Source organism: Eublepharis macularius, chromosome 14 (genome assembly GCF_028583425.1).
Source record: "Eublepharis macularius isolate TG4126 chromosome 14, MPM_Emac_v1.0, whole genome shotgun sequence".
In the NCBI taxonomy this organism is placed as follows: domain Eukaryota; kingdom Metazoa; phylum Chordata; class Lepidosauria; order Squamata; family Eublepharidae; genus Eublepharis; species Eublepharis macularius.
The window spans coordinates 5,797,177-5,811,063 of record NC_072803.1 but is presented as its reverse complement, the minus strand read 5'-3'; the positions used below and the strand labels follow the sequence as shown (position 1 = coordinate 5,811,063).

General features: G+C 47.6%; 1 protein-coding gene and 1 pseudogene across 1 annotated transcript in view; both read right to left on the bottom strand.

Moving 5' to 3' along the window:
- Positions 1–222: 222 nt before the first annotated feature.
- CBL (Cbl proto-oncogene) overlaps positions 223–13,887 on the bottom strand; it is a 61,368-nt gene continuing 47,703 nt past the window's right edge. The window contains exons 6-16 of the mRNA XM_054997649.1: positions 13,064–13,201; positions 11,983–12,070; positions 11,494–11,625; positions 9,345–9,548; positions 8,780–8,911; positions 7,958–8,338; positions 6,840–6,934; positions 5,919–6,074; positions 4,958–5,061; positions 4,399–4,581; positions 223–3,200 (exon numbers count right to left, since the gene is read on the bottom strand). Of these exons, the coding sequence (XP_054853624.1) occupies positions 2,917–3,200; positions 4,399–4,581; positions 4,958–5,061; positions 5,919–6,074; positions 6,840–6,934; positions 7,958–8,338; positions 8,780–8,911; positions 9,345–9,548; positions 11,494–11,625; positions 11,983–12,070; positions 13,064–13,201 (1,897 nt within the window). The 3' untranslated portion in view covers positions 223–2,916. The remainder of the gene's footprint in view (positions 3,201–4,398; positions 4,582–4,957; positions 5,062–5,918; positions 6,075–6,839; positions 6,935–7,957; positions 8,339–8,779; positions 8,912–9,344; positions 9,549–11,493; positions 11,626–11,982; positions 12,071–13,063; positions 13,202–13,887) is intronic.
- On the bottom strand, positions 10,055–11,201 carry LOC129342014 (ubiquitin-conjugating enzyme E2 Q1-like; annotated as a pseudogene).

Below are 13,887 nucleotides of genomic sequence, written 5' to 3'. Positions count from 1 at the left end.
TCTCAACAGAGCTTCAATCTGTAGATTGTAACTTGTAAAGGAAGGAAGGGATCTGCTGAAGCTTGGGACAAAATATCCAGCTTCTCCGGAGCTGCAACTGACACAACATGGCCAATATGCTACAACAAAGAAATTTATTTAAAAATAAAACTTTGTTTTTGATTTTCTTTTACTGACACACATGGAACGCCCTAACCCGCTCCCTCCCACCCACCCCTCCAAGCTCTTTAGTGGGCAGCTTACAAGAATGAAAAATAAAAAATAAATAACATTAGTATAACGTCTAAAACATTAACAATGCATTGCAGAACAAAATGAAGACTTTAGACCAAATGAACCTTAAAAGCTCAGCTACTCTGTAAGAATATTTACCTTCTGTCCTTATTCTTTACAGGTCTCAAAAGGATTAAATACTGCTAATATGTTTTTTTTTATATTAATGACATTATAACTTTTAAAATAAGTCAGTGAAAATCTGAAATTTTTAACACTGATATTAAAAATTGGTTCTAAACTTTCAGGACAAATAAAGCTACCCTTCACCCAACTCAACCACCCACCAGAGGTGACTTCCAAGTTAGCATGTCAGCTTTCTTCTTTAGCTGGCTAAAACAGCCCCGTGCAGCAAGTCACTCTGCCCCCACAAGACTACAGACAGGTGAAATGCATAAAGCCACACCCTGATTCTCCAGAGAGAGTTGTAAGCCAGGATACAGGAAGGCAGCGCATGCCAAAAGAGAGCAACTGTGCACCGAAAAGGTGCTGGATGCTAAACACTCAAGGACAAAACGCCTGCCAGCTGCGCAAGACGAGCTCCCCATGGACTGAGCTCTGGCCCTGCATTACCTGCAGACAGGCAGGGGTCCTTGAGACGGCAAGAAGCTTGGCACAAGAGCCATCCGACGTGTGCCTGGCAATGCAGCTGTGTTTTGCCGTTTACTACAAAATTTGTATTTTGTTCTCTTTCTGGAAAGGGAAAGAAATTGAAAAAAGGGACAGGGAAAAGAACCCAGACCACCACCTGGCTTTGTGAAAAATCCTGTCTCAGGGCTGCACTGCCTTCAAGCCAAGTTCAGGGTAGCAAGCCACACAGACAAGCCAGGGCTAGTACCACGGCTACAGCAGGACAGACTTATTCGGGCTGAACTGGCAAAACACCGCATGAGCTCCGGGGCTATCGTTCCCTCGTCCCAGGCAGCAGCTCTACACCTTTGTCTGGTGACATTTTCAGCCCATCTTTTCTCCCTGGAAAGAGAGTGCTCCCCCATCAAAAGGCACTAAGCATTTGGCTTTACATAAAACAAACTGCCCTTTTTAAATTAAGAGGCGTTGGGCGGAAGGGTGAAGAAAGAGCCAAAATTTAAAAGCCGCAGGGAAGCACCTCAGCGTTTGCTCGGCCTCCGTTGTGCTTGCAAACAAAAGACATTCACACGGTTCAGAGAGAGAGCCGCTTAAAAAAAAACCTTAAGACACTAGAAATGGACAAAAAGGACACATGCAGAAAAGGTCCATCCGAAATGCATGCTGCAGCGCTAGCCCCACAAACATCTACTATGTGGAATGGTACATGGGGGTAAAAAAAACTCCCGGCCAGCACAGGAACTGACAGCATCTCCCAAACGGCCCTTTTGCAAAGCACTGAAGTGCTGCAGATGTTTATGCACCCAGAAGTCATCCTGGGGCTCGAGGGCCAAGGATCCTCCTTGCGGGGGCTGTGGACTCCCAGATGCATTGCTGCCTCAGACTCCATCACACTTGCTGCAACCCTGGTACACTTTACATGTGAACAAGGGCAGAGTTTAGCCAGAGCTTTCTAAAAGCAATTTCTGCCATGATTTCACACCGTTTCTTTTGACCTGTTGTCTAACAAAGGAGCTGAACATTTTTGGGACGCTACAAGGAGGGAAGGGCGTTTTGTCTTTTATCGTAACACAAAAGCCTCAGAACATTGCATGGTGACTGAAAAGCCAGTCAATGACTTCTGTGAACAACAAACACACCGACTTCGTAAAAGGTACTTGGCTAACTTCCTTCCTCAGAACACTTTCAAAAATGACGGTGGAACAGGTCAGAAGGCCACAAGACTTCTCAATGCAGCTAAGATGATTCACCGTGTTGAACAGCTACAGCGCTGGGGCTGCTGCAAAGCAGCTGCTGAAATCCACCACAGTCTGTGCTAAAGCATGGAACACTCGGGCTCAGAAGCTCAGCAGCACCCAGTTCTCAAAGGAGAAGAACCCCAACACAGGTGAAAAGGTTCAGCCCCTCCAAGGCCTTCTACCCAGGGGGGCAGAAGGCAATGCTGACTACAGGATCTAGAGCAGAAGCCTGACTCGGAACAAGAAGGTGGTGGGTAATAACTGACAGCAGACAGACAGGGAAGAGAGATCAGAGCAGAAGGAAGCCGCTGTAACCTCTTCCTCAGTCGAGAATCTGTACCTGGTAGCAGGCGCTCTACAAAGCCCGAGTCGAAACACAATAGCGACAGGGCCCAAATCCAGTCCCGGGAACTGCAGTGGGGCAACACCACACTCAGCCCGGAGATGCTGCTCAGCATACCGACATCTGATTTGCATTCACAGCACAAGACACATCCCCTGACCCCTTGCACACCGGCATGGGGATGCAGAAACCTCTCATAAACAAACCTTTCTCTCAAGCTAGAAAACAGGAATGGGGCGGGGGGGCTCTGAAAGACACACAGACCGTCGAGGACACAGTCCGTTTCATTCCGTTTGCTTTGAAACCTGGAATCGCATAAAACCCTGATGACCGATTCTCTGTAGAGGCAGGCAGGACTTCACAGGAAGTCTCTAAAGGAGCCTGTTACCTCCTCTAATTATAAGCTGGGCAGGAAACCCCCCCAGGTGGGTTGATGCACAGGAGTGTCCCAGGCGGGGCCGGGGGGGGGGGGTGCTATGTGGCCACATGGGCAGGGGAGGAAATGGAGACAAATTCCCGGAGGATATTTTTGGCCATGTCGATATTGTTATGAGCAATGAGTAGCGCTTTCTGGATGTCCTGATAGGAGTAGCCTTGGCTCATGAGGTTCTCAATCTCGCCGGAGAGCTGAGGGGAGACAGCAGCAACAGGCCCGGCAGCGCCTCCTGGCAGACAGCCACTTGCTTTCCGTTCAGAGTTAATCCTCCGTGGCAAGGGCTTCGGTGGCCTCTCTGGTACGTGGGAGCTCTCGGAAAAACCTGAAGGAGAAAGAACCATGTGATTCACAGGAACAGAAGGGGAGAGGAGAAGGGCGCAAGAAAGCACTTTTCTCCCCGCTCATCCTGCAAGCATTAATTCAAGGTGGGGGTCTGCACACAGTGCTAAGACTTCCAACTTCAAGGTTACTCCTCTGGCTGTGGAGCTCAGTCCTTCTCCATGGTCTCTGAGCAGTCCAATATATGTATTTAAAACATTTATATGCCGCCATTCTACCCGTACAGGGTCCCATGTATGGGTTCTGTCCCTATGCAGAAGTAGCTCTGGAACATTTCAGAGCTCTAGCTAAGGAACAGGCAACAAAATAGTCTCCCTTAAGGCAAGAGCTTTGGGGAGAGGCCGTGGCTCAGTGGGAAAGCATCTGATTGCAGCAGAAGGATCTACGCTGTCCCTTGTCTATTCGGTTGGAAAGGATTAGGTGGCAGATGATGGGAAAGACCTTTGCCAGAGATGCTGGGGAGTAGACAAGACTGACCTAGACAGGCCAAGGGGGTCTGGCTCAGTGTCAGGCACCTCCTGTGTTCCGAGTGTTGAGGGGAGGAGGAAACACCTTCCCACTCGTGTCTCTTCCTATCGCTGTTAGTTTGTTTTCTGCTTCTGAATTTATTTATCGTTTATGTCATTTATAGTCTGCCTTTCTCACCAGGACTCAAGGCAGATGACACGGAGTACGTCAATGCAGTCAACAGGATGGGACGGCCAGTAAACAATGCAATAGGATATGTAGAAATCTGGAATCAACCAGAAATCTGAAAACAGAACTGAAGCGAAACATAAGGATTAACATGACATGTTAGCCGATGCAGAAGTTACACAGTAGGGTCCTGCTTTCAGCAACAGGCAGCACGAGCTGTACACAGTCGTTCAGAACACTGTCAAAGAACCCCCGTAGAAAGGCTCCGAGAAAGCTGACTGCAAGGCTTCTCGTGACAGCCTTTCTCGTTGCTCTACTGATCCTGCAGACTGGAAATGTTTCCAAGCATTGAAGTTACCCTTGGCCCCTGAAACAGAAGCCCACTGCTCTCCCCTTTCATCTCAGACACGAACAAATTTTGCCTTTTGTACTGAGCACAGGGGGTTATGCAGCCTGGTCCCTCACTGCTCCTCATCTTTCTCTCTTCTGCCTTTTAGGACTATCACCCACAACTGTGCAGAATGGCCACGGCCAAAATTAAGCACCTGCCAGAACATCGGCATCCAAAGACACACGGTTGAAGGCAGAGGCTGCATTGGAGATATCAGACAGCGTGCGACGAGCTACAGTCAACGGGATGGGTGGTCTGGGCACGTCATAACCATCTTCTTCGTTCTCTGATTCTTCAGGGCCATTGCTTGCATTGGCAGCTGCCACGTCTCCCCCCTCTTAAAACAAGAACAAAGAAAAGCCACACACCATTAACTTCAACCCCATGTCCTGCAAACATGTTCACAAGGGAAACGTTCAAAGGGGAACATTCACAGTCAAATCCCCCAACGAGAGGAAGCGGTATAGAAAGGAATAATGCAATAAACAGTGGGCAAGGAGAAGCTTTCAACACTTCACTGAGCTGGTGGGAATCACACACACGCAAACAAAAAGAAGGTCCTTTTTACCAGCACCTTGGTTTCGCCATTTGCAGTCAAGAATACTTCTATAGGAGGTAAGAGCTTTGTAGAAAACTAACGCTATTCATTTGCACTGTGTCTCACTGAGAAAGGCAGACTATATATAAAATAAAATCTGCTCCAGTTAACTTACCAGGAATGCTAGCAGCCTCAGGGCCAGAAGGCACTGCCTGGGAGTGGATGTTAAACATCGCTTCATAGGTACACCCATCCATTTCCTGGTCACTCTCCAACACTCTGCACAAAGCATAAAGTGCATTTGCTTCACTAACAGCCAGCCCTCCAACAGGAGCAGGCGAGACCCACTCTGCTCAGGGCTGCATCATAAACTACAGGGATGCAGCGAACACCATCCTGTGTGCTGTCAGGTGGGCCACATTGCTCACAAAGCTCTAAAGCCAATGTCAACAGCCCCTCCTACAAACCTCAATTCATACTTTGGTGTGGGGGGGGGGGGAGGCAATCAATTCACTATGAAAAGATTCTTTCACATCTATTTCAAAAGGCCAGTTCAAGGTGGCAGGCCTCCCTGCCATAGTAATCTTTGGAATGGTTCACTCTAGCATGAAGAGTTGCAGTTGTTCACTCACAATGTGGTATTTTGGGTCTTTGGATTCTGACCTTTCGCCATAGACCACTGACTTCGTAAGGGTCACACTAGAGCGGTTTTACAATATCAAAAAGCATCTCCAGGATCTAAAGCATGTCAGTGTTGCTGACAAGTAACCATCTTCCAGAAGAGGAGCAAGACCCTTCACAAGTCTCCATTCTATTCACTGGAGGTGGGGCACATTAATACGAAAGCAGGACTGGGTTTTGCTTCTAAGTATCACTTAACAGCCTTGGAAAGGAGTGAGCAAGCACGTTAATCCCAGCAGCTGAGTATAACACAATTTTTTAAAAAAAAATTAGTTTAAATAATTGAATAACAGTTAACATTTCAACTTTCAAACAATATAAAACAAATCAACAAAGGTTTTTGGATTTAAAATAATCTCAAAGTCTGTCAGAGGGGTGTTAAAGATTTGTGCTATCTTAAAGTGTAACACAACAAGGACATGGAGCAGCACACTCCCTTGACTAAGTCTCCTCACCGTGAACTTGGAGTCATCTCCAAAGGCAATTTGGCCTCTGACTTTGGTACAGCGGAGCCAGGTGGCACAACGGGCAGGGACGAAGGCGACATGTATTCGGTATCTTCGTCATTTTCTGGGTGCTCTCCAGGGGGTAGCTTTGATACAACCACTGGCCTGTCAGGATGGAGCAGATTTGGGTGGGGTAGAGAGTGTTCATAAAGACAAACCTTAATGAAGACAAAATGGCACTAAATGATTCAAAGGAAGAGTTTGGACTGGCTTCCAAACTCAGTTATCAAATCCAAACTTGTTAATGCTAAACTCTGCTAATTGCAAGAATTCTTCTGGCATTACAAAATGACAGTCGCAAGTGTGGGGGTACATCTTCCAAGCAGCAGATTCCCCATATGCAGAAAAGCAGCTTTATCTTAGCTGAATTTTCATTTGTTGTGTCCAAGGATTTGCCAAATTGTTTACAACTGACAACTCTGGAGATTCTCAGTTCTTTCAGTGAATTGTCTTGCATGAACTAGATCACCCAAAGGTAGTTTCAAGTAGGCAGCCATGTTCAGTCTGCAGTAATGAGCAAGGTTTGAATACAGCAGCACCTTAATCTTGTTGGTTTTTAAGGTGCTATGGACCCAAACCTTGATCAAAGAAAAACACTGCATTTTAAACATCAAACAAAAACGGTTATGAAGATAGACACAAACAAAGCCACCGACACACTTTCTCATTATTTTTGCATCTCAGTAAATAAGATTTCCTGGTACAGAGAAGATGCAGGTCTGAACCACAGAGGTCTGCACATAAAATGGTAAACACTGAAAGGGAGGGGGGGGGAAGCCAGCCACCAACTATTGACAGCATAAACCAACCCTGTCGTTTGGCTGTAATACTGAGAAGTTTCTGTCAAAAGCCTCCCCTGAAAAAACATACCTTACTGCAAGAGAATAGATGGCATTGGCAGAAGAAGAGGGTTTTATTTTAGAATGCTCGCTGTCTGAGCCAGCTGGAAGCCCACTGGGTTGATTCTGCAAGAAAAGGCCATGTCAAACGCCACCACTGGCAGGTGGTTTGAACAAAAGACATCCTCACTAAGGCCATGTTGATTTTCCTCTTAGCAGAGGGTTTTTCCTAGACAGCACTTGCTAGCCAATTCAAGAAACCGCCACACAACAGCAAGACAAACACACCAGCATCAGGCACACCCGTCCTGCACCCTTGAACCAGCTGTTGGATAGTGAAAAATGCACCGAAACGAATACAGAGGGGACAAAAATGAGTTCAAGGAGGCTATTCTTCTTGGCTAACATATATGAGTCAGTGTGGGGTGTAAAGCAGAAGCAGGTGGGGAGGGCTACCTATGTAATTGTTAAAGACAGAGTTAAAGCTCTTCCAGTATATTAACAATTTGTAAGTAAACAAGCTATGAAGACACCTCACAGGACCCCAGATACCACCTAAACCTGACATGCCTAGTAGAGTGGTTAAATGCTTAACAATACAATGCCCATTGGACGCTGTTACTGACTAAGCGGATATAGGGACGGGTGGATGCCTCTACGTGGTGCCAGGGGGCAACTCCTCCATAACAGGTGCATCCAAAACTCTCAGCTACCCCTCTCTGAGGATGACTTCACACAACTTTTGGCACAGGAACCAAATTACTTAATGGGCGAGAGAGGAAGTTCACTTAGTAGGAAGAGATCACATGAGTATACATGTCTGCAGACCACAGCACATGTTACATTGCACACGTGGGGGAAGGGAATGTCCACACATTCATACCCTCCCCAACATATCCCATGCATAAAGAAAGCCTGTTCCGGTTAAGCGTTCAGGCTACCTATCAGGCAGTGAGTGCTCTTAATGATCTCATTAGGTTACAGGCAGAAAAAAAGTTCAGAATGAGGCCGTGCTCCCCTCAGGCTTGAATGTAACATTTAATACATTGCACTGAAAAGCAACAGCTTCATCTTTAATCAGTTCTTCAGGACCGTGTTCAAGAGAGGGACAGTGAGAAATGGCCACCCGTTGGCCTGGGACACACTTACCACGGTGGCCTCCAGGCTCAGGGTGCTCCCGTGCCTGTGAGCCTCAGGTCTGGTATCCATCTGAGAAGGCAGCGAGAATGGGAGTGAGTGGCGGTTTGTCAACTCCCTACTTGCCCAAGGCTCACTGGGACTTAGCGCTACAGCTGGAGCTTTTGGGATTGGTCGTGATGGCCACAGCTCCCCTTGGCGGTTCGAGGGCATGGGTGGCAACTTGTCCCTGGAAGGACAGTCTCCTGGCGTGCAGGGCAGGGGCCGCCTCTGAGGTCGTGTGTCTGCCGCTGCAATGGAATGCGGCCTGTCTGGAGGTGGTGGTGGTGGGAGATCTCGATGCGTTGGGGGAATCGGCAAAGGTTTATCTTTGTGAAGGGAACCAGGCATGGCCTGCGAGACGACAAACAAGAAAACGGTGAGTCTTGCACTCGAGGATCCATCTTGCAATCAGGATACTGGATTTTTAGAAAAACCTGATACTTGCAGCTGCTGCAGAAATCAGCAGAATAAACTGAGAACGGAGCTCCTGAAGGCCAGCTCCACATAGCTAAGCAACGGTATTGAATGTGTCTGTTCTCAGACATACGGTTGCACTGCTGAAAATCAAGTGTCAGGCAAGGTGCCAACCCAATGTTTAAGAGAGGCTGATGTTCAGATGGATTAACAATTTGGCTCTCTGCAAACATCCCCAATATGTGAGGGGAGGGAGCAGGTTAACAAAACTATGGGAGAGCTGCCAGCAGCAGATTCAGGAATAAGAACACATTCATCAAGGCTCCACCCTCTCCCAGCTTCATTGCTGTCCCAGAGAAAGAGGGATGAGCTTCGTACCTTGGAAGTAGTCCCTGGACTTGAAGCTCCAGGTGGGTTGGACACGCGTTGCTGCAAAAGATCTAATCGAGGGGGTACTGGGGGGAGTGATGCCTGTGGAGCTATTGAAAATGGAGAAGGAGGACGTTCCACCTGCACAGAAACGAAAGCGGAAGCTTTTATACCCAACATGAAGGAGCTGCTCTGCTGCAGCAATAGGCTTGCATGTCACACTGGCACTCGGCTGGCACCAGGGGCTTTTGTACCACTAGATGGCAGCTTTGCTGTGTTCAGTACACACCGTCCTAATGTAGGAACATGGTAGAGGTGAGCAAATGATCTCTGCCACAACGCCACACTACTCCCAGCAACCATTTGCGTTCCATGGCACTCATCTTCAATCTGAAGCAAATGAGATCACGTAGAAGTTCCAACGATTATCTGTATTTTAGACAATGCCAATGGCATCTTGATCTATGACGGCCAACATACGGATGCAGCTAAGTGAAGGAAGAGCACACTCCAACACCTTTTTACCAGTTCCCCCACAAAGAGGACCAGGCTCTGAACCAATCACAGCAATTACCTTTGCACCCGCTAGTTCTTTCATCATGAACAGCGATTCGTCTGCTCGGTCGTCGTCATCATCGTCGTAGTTTGGGGAGGGGGCCCCCTCCGCCCCTTGCCGCAGTAGTCCTCCTCCTCCTCTGGGATCAAATGGATCAACCACAATGGGCTCGGTGCCTTTAATTTCACATCGGCAGAATGGGCAGCCCTGCCCCTCGGATTCCTGCAGGAAAGAAGAAGGGGGGAGGGACTCACCATCAGATTGTCCACAATCAGTGTTGGAAACCATGACAGTAAACGCATCTTTTTTTTTTCAAATTAACAAATGTAATTGTTTTCCAAAGATCCATTTTCCCATACACATTCATCATACACTAACCCCCACCCAAAGCAGTGTACATGAAAATAAGAAAACAAATTAAATCTGTAACAGGGGGAGAGAGGCATAGGTGCCCTGGGCTGCAGCAGAGCCAGAAGCTGCCAGTAATGACAAGAGAATTGAGTCTTTTTTTGTGGGGGTGGGGGGTGGTTTGTTTTAATAAGAGTGACTGCCGGTTGCCTGCCTGCTAGCGCGGGTCCTGGTCAAGCTACTGAGCCCTCAGCCCAGCGGTTCATGACAGTTTGATTCTGTAAAAGTTTGTAAGAGCCGCTCCACAATGTCTTGCTAAATAAACGGTGCAGTCCTGTCCTGGGAGGGAGAGGAGGCATCTTACGATCCGACCGCAGCATTCAGCAGGGATGTCGGATTGGTCCAGGCGGTTCCCTCCAGCCCATGCTCTCCGTTTTCCTTGGGGGGGGGGGCGTGTACCAGCCGTTCTTCTCGTGGATCTGGACCAGGGACTTGTATGACTGTTGCGGTCTCATCAGGCTGGACTGGTTTTTGTTGGCGCCAACCTGGACCCAGGCTTTGCCTTTCACCAACGTCGCGCTAATCTCCATGATCACAGATTCCATCGAATAGGCACTGCTCCAGCCCTGCTTCGTCAGAAGCTCCATGCAGATAGCTCCTCCACCCAGGACATACCCGCCTGAGAGCACAAGAAACACGACTCTTACAAAGGGCGGGTCAAAGGGAAAGTTATCCTTAAAGGTGAGAAGTTAAAGAGAATGAAATCTGTCCCCTCTTTTTCGTTGAGGATCACTGTGCAAAGCACTGTCTTCATCCACCTTCAGGAGTGTGATATGCGTCGTACAGGCTGTTGTTCACTAGTTCAACTGCATAGTTTCTGCCCCTGAAACTTGCCGATTGGTAAATATCCCTGAGCTCCTTCATTAGCCGGTCGGTGGCCTGCATGGACCCAGACGCTGCCCCATTTAAATAATCTTGCCTCTGGTTATTTTCTCCAGGATGGCCAGGCTCTCCTTGCTGATGCCGTCGTCCTCTGCCTTCTTCCCTTCTGCCGGCTCCTCCTCCTTCATCTCATAATGATCCAGCTCTTCCGTGTCCTCTGGCATCTCCTCATCTTCTTCAGATGTGTGCTCTGCTCTGCAGGCAGAGGCTGCTCCAGCATCTCAACATCTGGATGCTGCAGAAGGTTGTAGAGCTTGCAGAGGTCTGAAATGATCCACTTCAGGTGCTGCGAAAGCAATGTGTTTCCTTTCTTCATGTCGGCTAGCCTCTTCAGGATGGCCGCTAAGTTGGGATCATCCGATTCAACGGACCATATTGGAGGGACAGTCGGATAAGAGCATCTTGACACTGTGGGAAGTAGATTATGTGGAACAATACTACAGAGGAAAGACCAGGAAAGCCATGCTCCCACACAACTGCAGTTTGCTTGCCTAAATTATAATCTGACATAGTAACAGACAATTTGTAATACTGTGCCTGTACAAATGATACCTGCTGCCCAACACCCCACCCACCCAGCTTCATCTAGATATAGACAGTTACTAAACAAGCAAGATATAGTGAGGTACTAAACATGGAAGACTGGGGGCATTCATACAAACTCTTAAACAAAATTGAAGGCACGGGGCAAATTTACATGTTCAGATGTACAGCTGCATAGAACTGTTAATTTGCTCTGAACACTACATGGCCTCATCACACCTCACACAGACTTTTTACGAAGTCATCAGCTCTGTTAAAACACAAGAAGTGCAAACGGCTGTCCCAAAGGCTGTAAGTTTGAACCCAGACAGAAAAATGAGGACAAGGTTCTCACCTGCCATGATGTGAGACAGGAAGTACACATGAGGTGGCCACAGGGTTCGATCTTCACATCCTTGTCATTTTCGGCACAGATTTTACAGAGCTGGAAGGTGGAGCCCATCTCGCAGTACAGCTCATATTGTTCCTAAAAGTAAGAGGGGAGGGAGGGGGATAACACACTGTGGAATCAAAAATATTTTCTGATTTACAAGATTGTCCCTTGGACAGCTTTTAGAAGTCCAGCTTCAGTGCTGGCAATAAACAATTTTTAAGCTCCTATCTACTTAAAAAGAGCAAGGAGAAAGGAAGCCAGTGCCCCAAGCAGTTCTGCCAATCACACGGCTCTGAACGGTCTTCCTGGATGCTTCAAAATCACTTTCTCCTCCCAAAATTCGTATTTTGCACAAGACCCGAAGAAGCTTTAAAAGCTTGTTGGCAACAGAACCAAGGTGATGCTGGGGGCCAAGATACATGGAAAGGAAGGAAGGATTTCCCCTCTCACCTGTGTAACTTTAATGTGATCCTGAGGTGTGGGCTCACAGAGACCAGTCAAGTCAGGGTTCTGATTTCGCCCATCGGGATACAAGTAGCTACAGAGGAGAAGACAAGGTGGTTTAACTGAAAGAACCCTCTATAGTGGAACCACTGCTGGGTGGGGCTATCGTGGCACATCATCTCAGCTTGGAAAGACTGGCTACTGCAGGAGGGGGTTCATTTCACAGAGAAACTTTCTTATCAAAGAGATGCTCGCAAAACCCAGAATGCTTAAAATAGCAGCTGGTGAGCCACAAGACAAACCTTAGCACAAATGTGCTGGAACTTAACAAGCGCTCTCAACCTCGAGCCTGTCTCCTAGTCAGTTGTTCTGGGACACCTTAACCCATCAAGGGTGTGCATGTTCTAACTTTGCTCTTTGCAGCAGGATGCAGTAGCCTCAATTGAAATGACAAACTGAGCCCAATATGTGTTTAAGGAGTGCAAGAGTAGTCTAAATTACAGGTCCTCTCTCAAAATAATTACACGTGCACTTAAGGTAGAACTGAGAGAATCTCTACATGAGACGAATTACACGAGGACACTCAAGTGAAGGGAGACGCAGTGTTAGTCAGGAAGCAGAGTTTTAAAAGCCAAGTTTTTAAAAGGCTCTATCAGTTTCACCTCTCTAGAGCCTGCAAAGGTGGCTCCTCAGAGGGGAGGTGAAATTGACAGAGCCTTCAGGGAGGCAAAGATGAAATAAACAAACCCTCTGAGGAGCAATGTTTGCAGGCTCTAGAGGGGTGAACTACCCTCCCCAGCTAACACTGCACCTCCCTTCACTTGAGCATCCTCGTGTAATTCGTCTTGTGTTGAGGGACTCTTCAGTATTTACAAGCGTAAGGATTTTGCAAGTAAGTCGGGTACAGAATGAAATCAATCCAGTATATCCCAGGCAAGGAAAAGTCAACAGTGCTGCACTGTCTCCAGAACTCTGAATTCATCTATACTCTCTTCCACAATTCAGTGATAACGCAAGACTGCAACTGACAGACTCATTAACTATAATGAGTAGGAATAGTCATGAACTTTGCTGAGGAGTTACTTACAAGCCTTCCCTGAAGCCGTCAATCAGTGCTTGAAATAGAGGTTTGTTGTGGGGGATTGTTTGAAGAATGTTTCCATCTGCAGTGACATAACCAATCGCCCACTGACCCAATCGTGTACAGCTCAGCCGGAAAATGTAACTGAAAACAAAAAGAACACAGATTTCAGTGTAGGGTATACTACTCACCAAATTATCAGTGGATGCAGCCACTGGTAAGTACATTCCATCCACCTTTGTGAAAGTGGAGAGCGAGGGCTTGTTGGCAAAGAATAAATGACTGGCAGCACTGAAAACGCTGGACCAAACCCTGTGAGTGGCAACATAAGCACTTGTTTCGCAGCAGATCTTGATCACTAGCCAGCCTTGCTTTGCCCCATTTGCCACTGGGGCAAGCAGAAACGGTCCCCAAACAAGCCAAGAAGCAAACTGCTCCTCCTCGCACTCTCACCCTCTTTGCTCTGCTACGCTTCCCCAGCCCAGGAAGGAAGCAGTGCCGATCGAAAGTAGCTGAAGCCCAGCTTTCCACTGCCTCTGAGCACTAAAGGGAGGTCATAAAGGCACAACCAGATCTGGGAACAGCATTCCCCAGGCAGGGGGAGCACAGGACAGAGGAACTGAGGCAGAATTCTGGTCACCACAGCTCAAAAAAGGTATCATAGCACTGGGAAAAAGTGCAGAAAGGGGCAACTAGAATGATTAAAGGGATGGAACACTTCCCCTGTGAAGAAAGGTTAAAGCGCTTGGGGCTCTTTCGCTTGGAGAAACGACGACTGAGGGGTGACATGATAGAGGTTTACAAGTTTATGCATGGGACAGAGAAGGTAG